The following is a 20,446-nucleotide window of genomic DNA, read 5'->3' on the forward strand; positions in this document are numbered from 1 at the left end:
CAGAAGTTGTCAGGACTGTGTCTGTGATCTCCCATTAAACCTGAGAGCAGCAGCACCACGGTTCTGGTTCATGTGCAGTGGGAAGCACACAGCCTTCCCCCAGGGCTGCACCCACACGCTGGCTTGTTGATGGCAGGCTTGGGCTGCTGATTGTACAGCCAAGCACCTGTCCATGGCTGGGGCAGACTTCCTGCTGCAGCGCCACAGCTCCCTGCAATGAGATTTATGCAAACTGGCTCAAGTGATGTCACAGCGCACTGATAGACCCAAGGCCTATCTGCCTGCTACAGACATTTGATAAAATCAGGAACTCCGCACACCACTCGGGAAGAAGTTCACCCCAGAAGCTATTAGGGCAAACTATGAAAACTTGTTAGGGTCCTCCTGTCCTGAGATCCACCACTGCTAAGGGACTTCACAGAGTCCAAGGATCTCACTTTTTTCTTTTTTTTTTTTCTTTATTTTTTTGTTATTTTTCCTTTTTTCCCCCCATTTTTTAAATATGATTTTTTGCAAGTCAGTTATTCTGGATGTTTGAAAACTGAATTAAGAAAAATTCGCTCAGAAGTTGGCTGAATGTTGCAAGCTTGCAAGATGGAAGGATTTCCCCTTATTCCCCCTGTGAGTATATGGATTTATTTGTAATATGGATCATTAGGTTCAGTAGCAAAAGGCAAAGTAAACCAGGTTTTGTTATTTGAGAATATCTCTGTTTTGGTCTGTATTTGTAATGCCAGGAAGTTTGGCTTAGGTCAATATATAAAACTAGTGACAACACTGCAATGAAAGGGAAATTAACGTTTCCTCCCCAAACTTGTATCTGATTTTGATCTCCATTTGTTTTCACAGATTTAATGTATGGTATTTTTGTACAGGGTGTTTATAGCAAGTCAGTAAATCTCTCTTCTTCAGTGCCACCTACGTGATATAAAAGCCGTCTTTCTTCAGATTGTAATTCTTAATCATCTGAAGTCTCTGACATAGCTTATGTATTTAACTGTCTACTGATCTGTGAGAGAAGAGTTGTTGAATGTTGATTTACATATTGCAGATTATAGGACTCTGTGAGTTCTTTTCAATGATGGCATTTTAGTTTTTAACTTAATCTTGAATTCTCTTGAATTCTCTTGAATTCACTGACTGTGAAAAAGCAACTGGCAAATGGGGGAAAAACCTATGGTCCTTATTTGAGTCTTTCAATGTTTTCTCTAAGATAAAAATTTTTCTGTGTGCCTGTGGGGCAGGTCTATCCTTTCCTTAACTCTGAAGCATTGTCACACTGCTGTAATTTATCGCACGGTGAGTTTAAAAATTATCATTTATGAAAAAATAATGTCACTAACCTGTTGTTCAGAAACCAGGCTTAATGGCAAATGTCCAAGTAGAATGTGTACAAGAGGCCTTAATTAGATTTCATTAAGTTTGTAGAAGTTGAGAGGTGTCAGATAAGGTGGTTGACTTGGCTTTTTATGTGGTAGATGGGTTACAGTAATTGCAATTCATGTGTCAGAGAACAGAAAGAGACAATACAGATCCAAGGGGTTTTTAACAAGAACTTATATCAAGTTTTGGGTTTGTCTTGTCCCATTTAATGAAGACTAAAGACATTTCTTATCTTCCATCCAGAAAGATTGCCCTTAGAATCCCTGTCATGTTCAGAATTCATGATGACTGAAAGTATTTATCTTATTTTTAGGGGAGACCCTTTATTTTCTCAGTTTATCATCAGTCTCCCTGAAATCACCTATCTACCCAAAGGGTGGGGAGACTCTAAAATAATTTTTCTTTTTCTTAAGTACACAGAGTTTCCCAACGGGTCTCCTGTAAATGCAACAGAATAGAAATCTGAATAGAAACGAGCTAAAAAACCCATATCTAGAGATGTCTCTGTATGTTACTTGTTGGGCTTAACAAAACAGAAATTAAAAAAAAACACAAACCAGCTACACCAGAAAACTGCATCTCCATTCAAAAAAAACCCAGTTGTTAATTTTCTGTCCATTCATTAATTCGTAGCCAAATTTTCTGCCTTTTTTCCCCAGAGTTGAATTCCAGGTCATATGTTGAATAACTTGGGTGAAAACTTAACACAGTTTGGCCCACATTCTAATTTGTGTTGCAGTTAATAATCTGTCTGAACTGTGTTCAGATGAGTGACCCAACTGGCAGTGAAAACCCAGTTGCATCTTACTGAAGGTCTCGATGGAGCAATTTGATTTTTTTTTTGTTTTGTGATTAAACTGTCAAAAAATTAATAATTTTGTGGTTTGTACTTTCAAAATTGCTTCAAGTGCACTTTGAGCACTGCCAGCTAGAGTCCCACAAGTCTGCCTCCTGGGACTTTTTCAGTGGGGAGGCACAAGCCTGTTTCTAGGCAGGGGTTGCAGCAACACTTCCCTCCTCCACCCTTCCCCGTTCAGTTGAGGGTGGGTCAGTAACAGCTTTCTCTTGCCTGGGCTAGGCAATTCTTATCCCTCAGCTGGAAAACACTGTTTAAATTGTTTGGGAGTACTGCATCTTCCTCTGAAGATCAGAAGTGTTGTGGGGGCAAGTTCTGCAGACTGGGTCTGTGTCTTCCAGTGTGTGATAGAATTCAGTTGTGTTGTGGATCAAAACAGTATTATGTCAAGCACCTTTGCCTGAAGAGGGTTCCAGTTTTATATGAATCCTTAAGTAGCCACCTGTAGAAATCACACCTTTGAATGAAGTATTTTTGCATGAGAGCAAAAATGCCCCACAGAAGTAGTCTGTTCCACATAACTGCACTGTCAACACGGTCCAGTGAGGCTGGCCCAATGAGTAATCATGCTAATATTTTTACTCATCTTTTCTAAAATAGTTATACTGTAATTTTTTTCCAAGGAAATAAAGTTAATCTTGGCCTTAAAGCTTGTCTCAGCAGCACATCACTGGAAATTGTCTGAAGTATTTTTGAATCACATGCCAGTGAATAAATAGTTATATCAAGATAACAAACAGATCAGCATTTAGTGATTTTACAATTCCCTGGAGTCATCTGACAAAGTCTTGGGGAATAACAATATTTTCAGACTGCTCTTCAGTTGAGTCCAGTGTGTCTCTCTTAACCAGTGCCAACTGAGTTTTCTCTGACTGGTTTTGTGGCTTTTCCCTTGAGTTTCAGGGCAAAGATGGAAGACTGAGGCCACTCTTCATTTATCAAAGTCTGTGACAGAAAGTATTGTTTGTTGACCTCTTACTTGAGGGTAGAATACTGTCTTAGATAGTGCACTGCCCCTCATGGCATGCATGAAAGGAGATACCAACTTCAGACCACAACTGTGGGATCCTAACAAAGCTTTTAGTCATTCTTTTACATGGAAACAACCAAGAGAACAAATGGCCATTGACATCAGTTAAATATTAAACATAAGCTATTCTTTGCTTTCTGTCAGGAGTAACAAAACAGCTCGGTGGCATGGAAGAGCTGTCAGTAAGATGATGAAATGGGTGTGGGTGGGGAGGTTCCAGAGAAGGACAGGGCAAGTGGGTAAAGATTGACACAAGAGGCAACAGCAGTACATGGTGAAACCTCTTCTCTCTAATCAGAAAAAACATTTCTAAAGAAACTTTTCTTTAAAAAACCTAAAACAACAAACCATCCCCCCAAAAACCAGAAAGCAATTAAAAACATGTTATTGAAAATAGCCTCTCTAATAAACAAAGGGAAATAGGATAATCAGAAAGAATACATGCAGTTTTATTACATGTATTATTTAATACATGCATTTCAGATTATCCTATTCCCATAGGATAATCAGAAAGAATACATGCAGTTCTGTGCCCTTTAACCACCATCTGATTAAGTTTATGATAAGTAGGCTTTTAAATATTTAATCTACATCTTGCCATGTTAGTTACTGAGCCCTTGAAGCTCAGACACCAAGACAGAAAGCAGTGGCATTACAAGTCCTTTGTGGGGAAGGATTGGTCCAGTTGCATGAGTTAACAAGGATATACCCACACATATTTTATCTAAAGGATCACTGGACAGGAAACAAATTCAAGGACAAAAATTCCAAGAATCCATAATAGAGAAGTTTTAAGCCCCAGACATTCAAACCAAACTTTAGACTAACCCAATGCCCTATGTAAAATAGGTTTTAGGTGTTGGGTATCTGGAACTCCCTCTGCAGTCAGTCATATCTGTAAATATTAAGGGAGTCATTGTTTTAAGAGTCTATTTAACACACCTCCCTTTAGCTCTGGTCATTGAATATGCATCTGAACTGTAAAATTAGCTTTTGAATGGTAAAATTCTTCGTTCTCAGCTGTCACTGAGAGACTCTATTGCCTGTTAATGTCTACTGTCCTGAAGTGGGGGAGTTTGGAAACTGAGAGAAAACAACACAGGAAAGCACGGTTAGGAAAAGCCAAACATTCTTTTCCTTGCCTAAAATATGTATTTTTTATCTACTTTTGGACTGATGCTTGGCCTTCCTGCCAAGCTATACTTCTGCAGAGATATGAGTGATAGATGCCTTGTTGATCAGTGGAAATTTTAGCAAATTAAGCCTAGATTGACAGGATACTGATTTCTTTTGAAATTAGTTTACTTTTGGCTAAACAGTTATCAGCATTTCAAACTTCAGTGCATTTAGGTATCAACGTCTTAATAATTTGTATCAGTTTCTAGTATCTTAGTTGAGAAGAAACAGAGATTTTTCTTTCAAACGATGTACATTTATATGACTTTTTAACCTCTGTTTTTCCCAACTAGTATGATATGCATTTTCCATTTAGATGTTGACATTTCCTCTTTCACAGAACATCAATGCTTTCCTTTGAATTACAGTTATTTATAATATCAGTTATAAATTTAGTTTTAAACTTATAATATAATAATTTAAATTTTTGAATATGAAGACATAAGTTTATATATTTAACAGGAAGCATATATTTAGGGAAAGAAAAGGAGGGAATGGGATGAACTAATTTGCAAAGATAATGAAAAGGAGAAATTCCATTCAGAACTTGATCCTAAAGAAAGCAAAATACAGTCTCATTACTTTTTCTAGTCAGAGATCAGAGTACAACAAAGGTGGAAGGAATGAAGATGAGTAAATACATATAACCAGAGAGAACACCAAGAAAATACATAGAGAAAAAGCAGAAACATTGAGGAAATGCATGCTGTACTGACTTTTTGACCACCCCCCTGAATTCTGGAAAACATGTTATACTTTCCATTGTGTCTCTGTGTGAATAAAGGAGAATTCTACTGTAATCACATAGATGTGGAAAGGGAGACTGTACCTACAGTACAGCTCTGGAGACCAGAGAAGAGTCCCATCACTGGTGTTCCTGTGTGGATGCAATTAAACCATGACTTTTTCCTTAGTCTTTCCCTTGGAAAGCTTTTACTGTGGGTTATCATCTTCTCAAGATTTCCCCAAAGCAATAATCCACCACCACCAATTCTATTTGGAGCTTGTAGCCAGGTGATGGATTTTCTCCTGAGGCTTTAAATATTCCATGGATCTGAGTCCCAGTTAGTGTGTGTGCTGAAAGTCACAGAGCTTTGGCCAATCTTACCAGTGCCTTTTAGTGATGCTCCAATAGAACACATGGCTGCTGCCAAGGATTTACCAAGTTCCAAAGTAATTTCTGAAAGTGTTTTCTTGAGGTATTTTTGGTATGTGTTCTAAAATCTTAATCCTCAGAAAGGGACAATCTTTAAATCCCCAAATTCCAACAGAATGAACCGAAGGAGTTAACCAGAAGAATTAAAGAAACCAGAAAAAAAAGTCTTTTCCTTTTGCTAGCTGCTTATCTACCACCTCCATCTGGATTTCAGTGGCAGCTGCTACCTTAGGTTCCATTTCTCAAGCAGTCTAGAGGAGTAAGAAAAAGAGAAGCTGTCCTCTATTTCTGTCATGCTGTTACCACAGCCTAAACTTTAAAAATGCAGATGTTCCAAAAATGTGACAGGTTCATGGAGGGAAAGGATTTGGGACATACAGATAGGCACATGAAATATAAACACAAGAGATATGCCCATCATATAGTTATCATGTAATTTTAAATATTTGTCCTTCAAAGTTAAGTAATAGAATTAAAATGTTTCTATTAACACCTAGAAATACTGAAGTAATTTCCTTTCCAAAAGAGGCAAGAACGTGGTTGAGTTCTTTGCTGTTGACAGTGCAAGAATTTGTTTGGATTGGAAAACTGTAACAAACTTAACTGGACTAAGGATTAACAAAACCCCATGACAGAGACTGCCTTTCTCTAACTCTTATTATTGTGCACAGCTAATAATAAACAACCTTTATTATGACAACATAAGATCCTACTCAGTGTTCACATTGGAATACCAGACCTGGGGAGGAAGAGCAGTGGGCATGTTACCCCATGTCCCCTGTTTTGAGAAGATAGAGAAGGCTTCAATTCTACAGCTAAGCTTCCAACAGGTCATAACTCACTATTTGTCCCACTTTTGGACTTTTTGTCTTCACTGTGTGTATCCAAAAGTCCTGTGCAGTTGATCTGAGGCAGCAAATATTGGACAGTAACTGAGAAAGAAGGAGTGTTTATGCCCTCTGTCAGTGCCACTACCCTCTGACAGACTGCCACCATTTAGTCAGAATGTAGAAACACAGAATGTAGAAACAATGTTTCAAGTTTCTGCTTTCTTTTTTGTGTACAGGAATAATAAGAATCAATAAAAGAAAATGTCTGTTACTACCAAAGAAAATATTTCACCTCTACTTGTGCCTAATATTTACAACAGCTTTAAAGCAGGATCCTCGAAGGCTGGAGTGTGGGATACAAGGGATTTCTGGATTACAACTGGACAAGTTCTGCTACACAGGCTTTTCTGTCTTTTCTACTGGGATTACTATTCCCCCCCCCACTCCAAAACCAGTGTTTGGCATCACACATTTTATTTCTGTTGATTCAGTAATAACTTGAAGTCTCCCCTTTCTTTCCCTAAGCAATATAAAATGGGTTGGCATCAGCCCTTCACTAACTATATGAATAATTTGGAAAGGATTTGTGTAAAGCTTCTGTTCTAAAAATTCCTCTTCTTTTTGCAGCCCTCTGAAGACATGGTACCCTATGAGTCAGACCTCTACCGACAGCCCCATGACTATTACCAGTATCTCAACAGTGATGGAGAGAGTCATGGTGGTAAGTCAAAAAATATCTCCTTGGAGCATAAAGTCTCATGGGTTGCCACAGGAAATGGATTTAGGACACACAAGAAAATAAAAAATTTATTGCTGCGATCTATAATGTATAGGAACACATGTTTGAATCAGGAACAAAAATTATTTTATTAATAATATAATATTATTATATTATTTGTTCCAACCCAGTGACTGCAACATGGTTTCTCTGAAAGAGCATTTTAAAAAGCACTCTATGATGACAGGAGTTCCCAGGATCTCATGATCTCTATCCTTCATTATCTTTACTGTGTTTTGATTTTCCTCTGCAATCAAAAGCATTCAGCTTCTCAGCTTTTTAAGAACGTGGATTTGCAATGCTGTATTCCTCTTCTTGTGTTCCCATGTCCAACTCCCATTTCACTTAGGTCCTGGATAATCTATTTTTGCTTAAATTTCTATGGTATTTAGCCTTTTCCAACTCCATATATTTTTCTCTTTCTTTTGGTCTCCATTGCATGCTGCCACACCTAACTTTAACTTTCACTCTTCCTCCAGTGCACCCAAGTACTTCCTGTCTCTAAATCTATGTAAAACTTCCTTGTGGCTGTTTGTCCATAAACATAACTCAAGGTAAAAATGCTGTAGGATTATTTCTTTCTTCAATTTATGTCTGTGATTTCAAATCTTTGGTGTTTATATTTTAGTGTTGTCTGGGCACTGGACTGTAAATCAATGCAGAGGCAAGTCTTGCTTTGTGAATTTTGTCTCCTGTGCAATACAATGGTCCAACAGCCCCCTGAAAATACCAGAGTCAATATTGACTCAGGAAGGAAAAGCACCGTTCTACTCCATCAGTGGTGGCAGTCCCTGCAGGTCCTGGAGTTTCCCTGAAAGAATCCCACTGCTAGAGCAGCTAGAGCCATTGCTGGTATAATTTAAGACATGAACTAATCATAGCACAGCACTGTTTTGTGGCAACAAAAGAGCAGTGAGTTACTGAGCATTTAGCTGAAAGAAATTCCTACCTGAATTTGTCCTCTACACTTCATTCAGGAAACACCTATGATATTCTTAACACCTGAAAACAAAGAATTAATTCTGTTTTTTAAAGTTATCTCATGGCATCTGTTGAGTCTCATTAATCAAACCCAGCAAATTCCACATGGAAATTTAGGGTTTTTACATTATACCCCGTGCCTGTTTGCACACTCATAAAACAGGATAACATTGATTATCTCAAGAGGCAATTGTGACAATTAAACAATAAATATAAAAGATGCCATGCAGGAAAAAGCCCTGGGAAATAACTTTTCTGTCATTAAGCCTAGGCTACCTCAAGCAAAAACTTCCCTTTATCTTTCATCATTTTATCACCCCATCTGGTTTACTGCCCATTTTTCTACTGGAAGGCTGCTTCTAAACTACATTTCTCAGATCACTAGCATGATTTTACTCATCATGATGAACACAACAAAACCTGGATAGTGACCTATATGGGTTATAACCTAAGCAGTACCTACACATGCACTTTAAACAGAAATTTCTCTGTTCCTAAAGTTGTGCAGCACATGTCCTAAAGACCCCAAAAACATTTTAACTCCTACAGTAAGTGCTAATGGAAGATGCAACCTAAACCCAGCCTGCACAATTCAATCAAATTATATTTTATGAAAGCACCTGTAATATAGTCGATTGTGAATAAATATCTGTGCCCTGTGCTGTCCTGAATTGTTCACAGTCCAAAACAGCAATGAACAACCTAAAAATGCAGATGGAGACTAAAACCCACAAATTACTGTAGTTTCCTTCTTGCTGATAAACATTGAAAAACTCAACTTTGGCTTTCATTTAGTTTACATGACAGAAGTATAAAGTCTTGAGGATAGCAGGAAAAGGATGCCACAAAGTGCAATTAGAAATATGTTCTAAGTGTTCAGAACAAAGTGGATAAAGGCACAATGACTGAAAAACTGAGGGGGGCAGGAATAAAAAGGTGCTGCAGTAACAGCAGTGAAAGAGACAAGAACCTGATTAGATAGGAGGCAAAAAGAAGAAATAAGAACAGAATAGTGGGAGAGGAGTTCAGCTTGGGGTACAGTGAGATCACTGGCAATACATAAAAATAATTTTGCAGGTCTATTTAGTACCACTATGCACCTCAATACTAGCAGTTAATGCAAATAGATGCACTAGACAGTAGACTTTTGATCTTGCTGACAAGGGACTGTTAAAGAAATTGGAAAATTTCCTGAGGTGTCAGACTACCTCTCTCTCACTGCTAGAAAAATTATTTTGTGAAAGGGAAATGGCAATGTCTTAATGTGTGGATTTGTGCTACATGTATTACTGTCCCTTTTCCTCAAATATGGTACTGAAGGAAACCCTTGCACCTTGTTTATTATCCCTTACTTACTTATGTACACAAATAGGTAGTAAAGTCCACAAAAAAATTTGTAGATCTGTTCCACTACTGAGTAATATTTAGGAAATTATTTCCATTAAGTGAACACTGAAATTAACAAGCAAAATCACAACATGATATGGTCATCACCACAGGCATTGTGTGAGATGATTTTCTGCAGTGTAACTCTGTTTTAAGTACTGTAATAAACACAGAGACAGTCATGCTGGACAGAAGCTGCTTTGAGTGATCATGTATTGGTCCATCACCCTACCCTGAGCTTGTAAGTCTGTAAGTGTAACAGCATATTTTGTAACACTAATGCAATCCTTGTAATTACAAAATTCCACTGCAGCTTTGTCTGTGTGTTTTCACCAAACATTATAGGTTTAGTAAAAATCACTTTTTGAACGAAGCTGAGTGCTGACCCCTGTTCACTTCATTGCTAGCCTCATGGAACTTACTAGATTTCATGATCTGGGATTTTATTTTTGCCCCACATCCTGGAGTAACATGACCATTTAGGAATCTCAGCTTTGGTTTTGTTAGCCCACATAGAAGTGGAGGAAAGTCCAAATATGTGAACCTTAGTCTTAAATGCTATAGGAAACAGAGAAAGAATTCCAAACTTCATTAAAAAATCCCCCCCTTCAAAGCTATTCTCATGATTTGATGGGGCCTGACCCATAGGCTTTTGAACATTTGCCATAATTAAAGTCATGAAGTTTGTAAAGTGAGAGCTAATGAGGTTCTAACATAGTTTTAGGTAAGACTGATGCCCTGCCCAGGACCACAGCTCTCTTCTCAAGAGTGATTCTGTAGTGTCTGATCGAGACATTGAGTTTCTAGCGTCCTTCAATATTTTTCTCATTTCCTCTATGGATTTTTCCTTGACTTTCTTTTTCAGATGTGCAAAACACAGTGGGAATTTGTAGGCTGTGCAGCGTGGGGCTGTGCAGGAGCCCTGTCCCAGCTCCCCATGCGGGGCCAGGCTGGCAGCAGCAGCAGTGCCCAGCCGGGCACAGCGGGGCTGGCAGAGCTCTGCTGCTGCCTGGGCACTGCTGCCCCCTTTGGCACCCCTGCCTCCTTTGGCACTGCTGCCCCCTTGGGCACCCCTGCCCCTTTGGGCACTGCTGCCCCCTTTGGCACCGCTGCCCCCTTTGGCACCGCTGCCCCCTTGGGCACCCCTGCCCCCTTTGGCACCCCTGCCCCCTTTGGCACCGCTGCCCCCTTTGGCACTGCTGCCCCCTTTGGCACCCCTGCCCCCTTTGGCACCGCTGCCCCCTTGGGCACTGCTGCCCCCTTTGGCACCCCTGCCCCCTTTGGCACCCCTGCCCCCTTTGGCACTCCTGCCCCCTTTGGCACTCCTGCCCCCTTTGGTGCTGCATCATGCAGATCTAGCCTGGGGCTCCACACTCATTACAAATGCCTTCCTGGAGCCTGTTTCATATTCTGACCGCTGCTGCTGCCATTACCCAGCTATTAAAAGAGGAGCAAAGCAATTTGCAGCGATGAGAAGGCGCATGGAAAGGTTCAGTCAGGTTTTCTCACCTGTGGAGTGAGGAGCCACCTCTGTGGTGAATATTGACACAAAGCCTTTAGGTCAGCTATTGCTTCCCAACGGGCTAACATCCTCTCTGGCATGGGAGGGAGTTCAGAATTCATTATTGTCCTTCCTCTAACCTTTCACTACATACAAGACCAAAACAAACATAATCTCCATGCCTCTGTAAGAGAGAATTTTTTTCACATCCTCTTTCACTTCATATGAAATTTCTCATAATGACTCCATTGTGTAGGTATAGCTTGGCTTTTAATGACATTTTCCTTTACCCAAAGAACAGGCACTTTCCATTTCTAGAATTTTTATCTCCTATCTTTTTTCTTCCTTCCACCTTCATGTTTTAGAGGAAAGAACAGAATTGGTATGTGTATTGAATTGGTATTACTGACATAACACTACCAAAGAGCAGAGAAGTTAAGAGTTTCTGGTAACTCAAATATCTGCAGATATTTACATTTTTCTCTTTTTATTTTCATATGCAATAACTTAGCCAGGATGGTTAACTGCAGAAGGACTTGTGGAGACAGATTTGTAGTTTCTCTATTAATGTTACTAAAACAATATTGTTTTTCCTAAGGATTACTAGGAAATTATAAATATTTTGGAAAGAATAAGGACTTTGCTCACTATCACAACTTGAACATTTGGACATAAATTTTTGTTGAAGTAATTTCTGTCATAGATTTTTTAGTAGTGTAATACTATTATGTCAGTACTTTAAATCCTATATGCTGGGTTAATAGTATTATTATATTACTTTCTTTTTACAACAGCATCTAATTCCATAGAGAAGAAATTTAGTAATTAATATGATAATTACTAATTAGTTATTAGCATGAATATGCATAGATAGTGTTCCATGGGCTAATTAATCTCCCAAGGGAAAAGTTAAAACAGTGCTGGAGCAACAGTAACATTGTCATAGGCTCCCAAGAACTAAGAGGTATGCCAAAGTATGAAAAATTACTAATACAAAAATATTTTAAAACAATCAAATATAGACCACCTAGAGGGTGCTCATGGCTAGGCAGGTTGGGAATATTCTTTGTTCTCTCTTGGCCACCATATTTGCTGCTAGTAAGAAATTCCACAGCTGAAGACCTGCCATTGACAGCCTGAGAGATTTTTCCTGGGCTTTGTCATCCTCCCAGTCATGCACTGATCTCATTTGCTGTTGTGGATTATCAGTGACAAGGGATCTTTGGGAACATACATTGCCCTCTGACAGAGCTTTCCACACAGCAAGCAGAGCCACATCACTCTAAGGAGCAAGAGTTTAGATGATTCCTGGGATGTATTTCCAACAATTTAACATGCAGGGCTGCCCATGGTATATGGGACCTCAAGGGCTGGCTCTACTCAGAGAAATCTGCACTTATTTAACCCAGAGAAAACAGGAGTTAGTGTGGCTCAGTCTTCCAACTGAATGGAAAGGTTTCACACTGAAACTGCTCAAAGCTTCCTACCAGGACACAGCCATGGGTAAATTGTGGATTTCAACTCACACACTCTCTGTTTCCTGGGTTGCAGTAGGTGTGGATATAAAAACACCTGACATATATATATAAAGCACCTGAGTGCTTTACATCCACAAACTCCACTTTTTTACACTAGAAACTGAAATTTTTGTCTTGAACTGCATCATGAAGAAGTGCTACTGTGCATTGTAATTATCTCAGGGCTATAAAATCCATAGATAGCCCATAGAAAGGGCCATAGAACAAAGTGAAGACAAAGTAATGCAGCAACTCCCTGGATGCTTTTATAAGCCCATTTCCACCTCTTTCATATGCAGTGACGAGGTTTATTCATGTATCAGAAAAGCAGAAAGAACAAAAAAGTAAGTGCTGGTGTCATACATGATCTCAGAGAGCCTCCAAATAAATTTCTACAGGCCTGAGCACACAGGCAGCTGGAAGAGCTTACAGCTTCTCAGGGATGAGTGTGCTTGGTATAAACATCACTGAGTTCACCCCAAAGGAAGCCACGTTCAAAGTCACTCCCCTGGATTTCCAATCCTCAGTGTGATTACACTTAACTGTTTGAAACACAAATGGGGAAGGAGATGAGGAGATAGGAGATGAGAAAAAAAAGTAACTTGATATTTAAGAAAAATATTCAAAGCACATTTATATCCAGATGTCATGCACAATAACATATATTGCAGAACAATATAAATTGTTCCTCTATAAATTTAACTACATTTAGAAGAACATGTTCAGTTCTGTTCATTGTGTTATTGGAAGGATGTCAACAGCTGGGAGGGAGCTTGGAGAAGTGTACAGGTGTGAATAGGGGGGTGAATATACTGATTTACACTGAAAGACTCAAAGCTGATGCTGGCTTAAGGGATAATTAGAAGCAGATTGAAAGAGAACATGACAACAACGTGAAAACATGTAAAGGGGAGGACAGAAATTTTAAAAATAATTTAATAAGGAAAGAGAATGTGGAATAGTAAGATATAAATTAGAATTGTTAGAGTATCATAAAGAAATTTCAGCCATGCCTAAAGTGATACACAAAAAGATGAACCCTGAAAGATTAATTCCAAGCTCAGTCAGAGCAGAGGATGTAGTGCTGACACTGATTTTAAAAATAGGTTGCACTTAAATATATGCAAAATTATGTATGCAGCTGTTGTATATGAGAAATTAGAATTACTTTACATTCTTGCAGAAAATTTAAAATTTTGAGCAGCAAATATGAGATTCTAAAAAGTTGAAGCTTATGTTGAACTAAAAAATCCAGAAATCTAAAACTGAGAATAATATGGAACTTCATTTCAAAGATAAATGAATCAGGAAACATTATAGTGGTTATTTAGGTACTTCTTTAATTTTTTTTAAAAATCCAAATTATCACAGAAATTTTTAATGTAATAAAGAGATAAAAAATGTGGAGAAAGAGTCTGCATTAGAACTCAGCCTTCCTGTATACACTGTGCACCAGATTTCCCAGTGTTTATCCTTTTATTCTCTAGTATTGGTACTTAAAAATGTGTGATATAGCAAAACAGCAGGAAGTGACTTTTCTGCAGCATTCCTGAAATTTTGCTAGCATAGTAAAATAAAGACTAAAGATAGCTGCAGAATAATATTTACATTTTTTTCCACCTCCTCATTTTCCATGCCATGAGGAAGAGTGTAATAAGAATAGGACAGTGTGTAAGTCAGCAGAATTTGTTGTCTCAAGAATGACAATGTTTTGAAACTTGTTATGGTCTCTTCTTGAGAAAGGTGCCAGCATTAACATCTTCTGCATCTTGTGTGAAATTATCATTTAAATCCATCTCAGTATCTGAGAGTATTTTCCTACTAAATGTAGCCTAAGTATGACTTCCCAGTCACAGGAATTTATGAGATTGGGAAAAGAAACTTTACAGGGATCTATAGAGACCTTCAGCAGAGACAAACAGGTCAGCAGGAGAGCTTTGGAGAGGGCAGAGAGGGCTGTGGCAGGAGTAAGGATCACTGAAAGCCAGATGAATGCCATGTTTATTCATCTTGCAGTGATGGACAATCTATTTTCACTTTCTTTAGATCATTATTGGGACTATCACCCACACCACATGCACAGTGAATTTGAGACCTTTGGAGACAACCATTTCACAGAGCTGCAGAGTGTGCAGCCTCCCCAGCTGCAGCAGCTCTACAGGCACATGGAGATCGAGCAGATGCACGTCTTGGATTCTGCAATCCCCACCACACACATCGGGCTCAACCACCAGGTATGGTCCCCAACCCTGCTCAGAGCTTCAAGGGCAGTGGGTGGTAAAGGAAATGACACACTAGGAATGCATGCTATGTACTGGAAGAGATTTCTGAAATGAGTTGCTCAGGTTCTCAGGGCATGTAAAGCTCTTCATTCCCAGGACAAATGTATTTGAAACATTCTTTTTTACCTGGATAATGAGAAATCATGCTCCCCACACTGTCTAAAATGAGAACTGCATTTTGTGGAGGTGTTTGGAATTTCAATTTTTGTTTCATTTGGAACTGGTTTGCAATTCTGCAGATGAACTGCAGCTGAGAAACTTTGTATCATCATAGCAAGGGTACCCACAACTATTAAGAAGTAATTCTGAGCTTTGAATTAGTAGTAAAGTTTTAAATATTTCCAAGGAACCCTGACAATTTTATGTGACTTGTATGAGAAATGCTAACAAAGACAAGTCACTGACAATTCTACCACAGGCTGAGGAGACCCTACTTGTGCTTCTATCTGTGAGTAAATAAGCCAAAGCACACTGTCTTATCTTTGCTCAGATTTTACATTAAGCCAAGTATTTCACAGTAAAAAAAAAGATACTCCACTATGCAGTAGTCACCCAAGCACCAGTGAATTCTCACTGGAGCTGAAATTATCAGCTGTTCCATCATACTCCAAAGACACCGAGCACAGCAGATGTGGAAATCACTCTTGATCCTACAAGAATATGCCCAAAGTCATTCCTGGGAGCAGTAGGAAAGCTGGAAGATCTTGTGCTAAAGAGTTTCCCAATGTACATGAAATGTCCTAAATACAAGACAGAGTAGAACTGAAGTTGGAGAAAAGAGTGTTGATTACAGTGCTGCATGTAACAGAACCCCTGCTGAAACTTGGTGAGAAAAACCACATGCATGGGCTTAGCATTTTGGGTTTCTCTGCTCAAAGCAAACTGAAATTGTATGTTAATACTGTATTAATCAAAAGAGAAAGAAGAGAAAAAATAGAATGAGTAAGTTAACACTGACAACAGGAAACTGCAAGCCATAAAAAAATCAGGAATAGAATATAAGCTGTAGATACAAGCAAAGAATTAGGAACAGAAAGTTACAAATATAAAAAATGCATCATGGAACAGCAGTCTGTGGGAAGCTTCAAGTTGTTTCAGTTGCTCATTGCAACTGCTGCTACCTAATGCCCAACCATGACCTCTGGCCAAGGGCAAGGGCTGAAAATGAGCCCTTTTAGGGATGTCTTTGGTAGCACAACCAAAAAGCAAGAGGGGACACTTCTGCTTATCCACGTTCATTCTACTCAGCTAGGGTCTCTCATTTCAGGATGAAAGGCAGGGAACTAATTTTATTACAACTTTGGATAAAGAGCACTGTGATCTCCCTGCCCCACACCCTACCTAGCTGCAGATGTTAGTGTGTAGAATTCACCACTGCCCTTCTTTTCCTTACCAGCAGGGGACCTTTGGCTTTTTCCTCTACTTTACTTTTATTCCTAGAATAGCTCATGCAAATCGTACTTGGCCTGCTCTGAAGTTCAGCTTCTGGAGTGTCTCAGTCACAGTCCCAGGCAGAGAGCAAGCAGGAAGCAAGTTTTAATCCTCCTTTAAATTTGCTATCTTTTAACTAGCATGCTTGTCCTGCAATATCAGAGTTACTGTTTGCAGTAAAGGAAGAAGGTGCAAAGATATTTCTTTTATTTTCGGTGGATATCACATTACTTAATTTGTGAAATTAAATTTGAAGTTTAACCTGTTCATGGACAAGATTTGTTTGAAAAGTTTTGTTAGCCTGCCAACAGGGGCTTCAGAAATACTAAAATATGAAAAAAAAAAATTCATTCTGAATGAAGAATGAAAGGGAAGGTTGGAAAACTCTAAGAACTTTTAGAAAGAGGAAAATCACACATGGGTGCCACAGACTCTGAGAAAACATCAGAATATGGAAAGCAGCTAGTAGTTCCTTAAGTTTTCTCTCTCCAGACCTGTGTTAGTAACCTGGCTCTTTATAACACACAGGCCAGTCCTCTGTGACTCTGTGCCAAAGCAGTGTGACACTGTATTGACTGCCCTTGCTGAGTTTCAGGTGCAGAGGAAGTGTGAGCAAAGAAACAGCAGTCAGGGACAGTGGGGACAGCATGGGGACAGCTCAGCTCCCCAGGCTGGCCTCTGCAAGACACCATGTCCCCTCCCACTGTCCCACTGTCCCACTCCAGCTCCAGGGAAGCAGTTCCTGACTCCCACACAGCCTCCCAAAGCACTCCAGGTTTCCCTTTTCTCAAGGGCACCAATCTCTGTTCCCCTCCTCTGTAGAGCCCTGTCCCACCTTCTCATTCCCCTTCCCCCACAGGGAAGGCACAGCCTCTCCCTTCCTTCCTACCCCAGGAGCTGCAGCTTTGCTAACTGCAAGAAGCTGAGGGTGGCTGTGGTGAGGGCAGAATTGCTCCTGGGGATGTGAGAGGAAGCTCAGCCGGGCTCTTGCCCAACGCTGCCCTTCCTGCACCATGGGCTGCAGCCATGCCAACGCACCAACTGCCAGCTGCTGTGCCCCACAGCCCTGCACAAGCCTCGTTGGGACATTTCTGGGTGCTGCAAAACTCACCCAGAAAGCCCCACAGGGTGAGTGACTCACAAACACCCACTGCCCACTTCAGTGTCCCCTGGGGAGGGCACCAGGCTCCAAACATCCCTTCCTGGTGAAGAGAAGAGCAGTACAAAAGGAGCTCACTTTCAAGGACCGCCATCTGTCCCACCTCATGAGAGCTGCATAAGATATGCTGCTGGGTTTGGGACATGTTGGTTGGGTTTGTTTAATGTAGGGACTGGGCTCTTATTCCCTGCCCCTCAGACTGACCCGTTTCACTTTATTAAAAAAGAAGATGCAATAATTTGTGCCAACTGGTCATGTTTCCTAGCAAACCAGACCACAACTGAGAATTTACAGAGCTGAGGTATATTCCACATTGCTTCTGACAACACCTCTATATAAGGGCAAGAGAATTTAACACAAAAACTGGCTTGCTAGCTTTGCAGATGAGAAATTCCCCCCAGTGGGGAATTTTCAGATAGACATTTGGGAAAAGAGAATATGGGCTGATATGATATATCCTTATCTTAGTGTTAAGGCTACTCCTCTCCTCATGGGGGAAGTTTATGAGAGAAAGCTGACGGACTGGTACAATCCCATCTCCAAATTTGGATGCAGTCCCATGGGGTTTTGGTGCTGTCAGGAGGTGCTGTGCCTCAGAAAGGAAAAGGACAACAGAGCCAAAGCCAGCCATGATAGGGCAGAACTGTTCATCTCTTTTGAGTTCAGCTCCAGATGGTCTGTGTTAGGAACAAAAGGTGTTCTGAAAAGCAGTTTCACTCTGGGGATAGACAATCGGGACCAGAAACTCACTGTGAAGAAAGCAAGCTTTGGGGAGATAAGAGGAAGAGGGGCAGTGTTACCTGCATAGGATATAAGACATGAGAAAGTTCTGGCATTAACAATGTTATTCATTCTTTCCTCTGGTAAAGGTGCATCATTGTACATGTGTAAGTGTTGACTGTTATCTGAAAGTGTTTCTTAATAGGATGGCATTGATTATAAATGCCAACAGCTAAGTCACTCAGGATTACACTAAACCTTTCCCATACCTCTAACTCTCTCCTCCCTTTTCTCTCTACCTCTCTTCATTACATTTCCTTTTTTAATCTTGATGCCCTACTCTGTGTCACTGCTTTCTCCCTCTACTGCTCTGTTCTCCAAAAGGTGTCCTATTTGCCCCGGATGTACTTCTCTCCACCTCAGCCCAGCTCTGATGAGGAGGACATAGAGAGGCAGAGCCCCCCCCTGGAGGTTTCAGATGGGGAGAATGATGGTGTGGACCCTGGGCCTGGAATTATGCATGGAGAAACAGGTCAGTGAAAACAGAAGGATTTTGTCAAGCTATGAACTGAGCAGGTGTTATATTACCATGGGGATAATAAGTAAAACTGTAGAACTGCTGTGCTAGTATTTTATGCCTCTTCCAAAGCTTTTCTTTCCCTGACTCATTGCACTCTCCTGTCCTCTGCATCTCACCACTGTAACTATCTCAAACATCACTTCTTAATGTACTCCCTTTCCTCCTTCACCTTTGTCTATTCAGGCTTCCTGAATGGAAATGGCTTGCCATTTTTACTCCAATTTCTAATAACAGCCAGGAAAACCAAGACAAGAAAGTCAAGGAAGAACAAATTAAAAAAATATTTAGCTGTGTTTGCTCAGTATCTGAGAGTCACATTCTGTACAACCTGCCAAAATTAGGTTTAGGTTAGTTTTGAATGAGCAATGTTTTTCAATGAGCTTCAAATTAGCAAAATAATTTCAGAAGTTTAGCCATTGGAATTACTTAGTCTTGCTTTTTCTTCTTGGTGTATCAACCCATATCTTGTCCTCACACTGTTATATTGCCTACTGTTATAAATGCTGCAACTGAAGAAGTTATGCATCTTCCAAGCTAGCTGGAATACTTAGGTACTTTCTGCTGTTTGTCCAGGAACTACACACAAATACTAACGCTCCACTGGCTTTCTTCTTTGACTCTCACACAGGCAGCAAGAAAAAGATACGTCTGTATCAGTTCCTTCTGGACCTTCTTCGCAGTGGGGACATGAAGGACAGCATTTGGTGGGTGGACAAGGAGAAAGGTACTTTCCAGTTCTCCTCCAAACACAAAGAAGCACTGGCCCATCGCTGGGGCATCCAGAAAGGCAACCGCAAGAAAATGACGTACCAGAAGATGGCACGGGCCTTGAGAAACTATGGCAAGACAGGGGAGGTCAAGAAAGTTAAGAAGAAGCTGACCTACCAGTTTAGTGGAGAGGTGATGGGAAGGGGGGCCACTGAGAGGAAGCATTATCCTCACTGAGGCCATGGGACCCTAAGCAAGAAAAATATTGAGAGCTCCTGCTGGATTCCAGCAGAGGAGATGGACGCATCTTTCTCTTTGCTTCCTGTGCCCCCTTCTCTGCCTTTAAACAGCCTTTATCATCAGATGTTTCTGGTACGAATCCCCTTCTTCAGCATCTGAGAATCCCAATCATGACAGAATTCTTTGCTTCCATCCTCCAAGCTGGACAGAGTTGGGAAATTTAAACAATGTACAAATATATTGTTGTCAGGAAAGATTTTTTTTTTCTTTTTTTTTTTTTTCCTTTTTTTTCTGATTGTATTGTAACTAAAGAATACAGCCAATGAAGTCTTGCCTCCAGAGGTGGTGCTGTGTCACTCCCAGTGACGCCGCGTTAGCTTCCAGCTTTTGAACTAGCATTAATACAGGCTCTGCCGCCGCTCTCAGAGCTAGAGAGAAGTTTGCAGATCTTGGAATGAGACTCATTCTTTTAAATAGTAATAACATGTACATATTTAATAAAATTAGATATAATGAAGTTTTGATGTTTGCATAATAAATGATCACTTCACAAACACAGGTCATGCATTCAGTTATGCAGGTACAGCTCCCATGTGGTGTCTGAACAAAAGGTGCACTGGGTTGTAGGGCCTTATCCATCTGTAGCTGCTTCTTAATTTACCTGGAAACGTCATCAGCAGTGTCAAACTCACTAACAAATGTTACTAGGTGAAATAGATTACTGTGAAACAG

General features: G+C 40.1%; 1 protein-coding gene across 1 annotated transcript; it reads left to right on the forward strand.

The window, feature by feature from the left end:
• Window positions 1–268: 268 nt before the first annotated feature.
• On the forward strand, window positions 269–20,231 carry SPI1 (Spi-1 proto-oncogene). The gene is made up of 5 exons (XM_009102119.4): window positions 269–621; window positions 7,059–7,152; window positions 14,641–14,828; window positions 18,571–18,718; window positions 19,395–20,231. The coding sequence occupies exons 1-5, from the start codon at window positions 577–579 to the stop codon at window positions 19,709–19,711; spliced, it is 792 nt and encodes a 263-aa protein (XP_009100367.1). The 5' UTR covers window positions 269–576; the 3' UTR covers window positions 19,712–20,231.
• The last annotated feature ends 215 nt before the right edge of the window (window positions 20,232–20,446 follow it).

The sequence above is a fragment of the Serinus canaria genome, chromosome 5, assembly GCF_022539315.1.
Source record: "Serinus canaria isolate serCan28SL12 chromosome 5, serCan2020, whole genome shotgun sequence".
NCBI classification, from domain to species: Eukaryota; Metazoa; Chordata; class Aves; order Passeriformes; family Fringillidae; genus Serinus; species Serinus canaria.

What these genes read in the sequence shown, in the direction of transcription:
- SPI1 (XM_009102119.4), top strand. Translation starts at nt 577, where the DNA reads ATGTTGCAAGCTTGCAAGATGGAAGGATTTCCCCTTATTCCCCCT. An exon ending in GATTTCCCCTTATTCCCCCT is followed by an intron (nt 622 to 7,058) that starts GTGAGTATATGG and finishes TTCTTTTTGCAG; the next exon opens with CCCTCTGAAGACATGGTACC. An exon ending in TGATGGAGAGAGTCATGGTG is followed by an intron (nt 7,153 to 14,640) that starts GTAAGTCAAAAA and finishes CACTTTCTTTAG; the next exon opens with ATCATTATTGGGACTATCAC.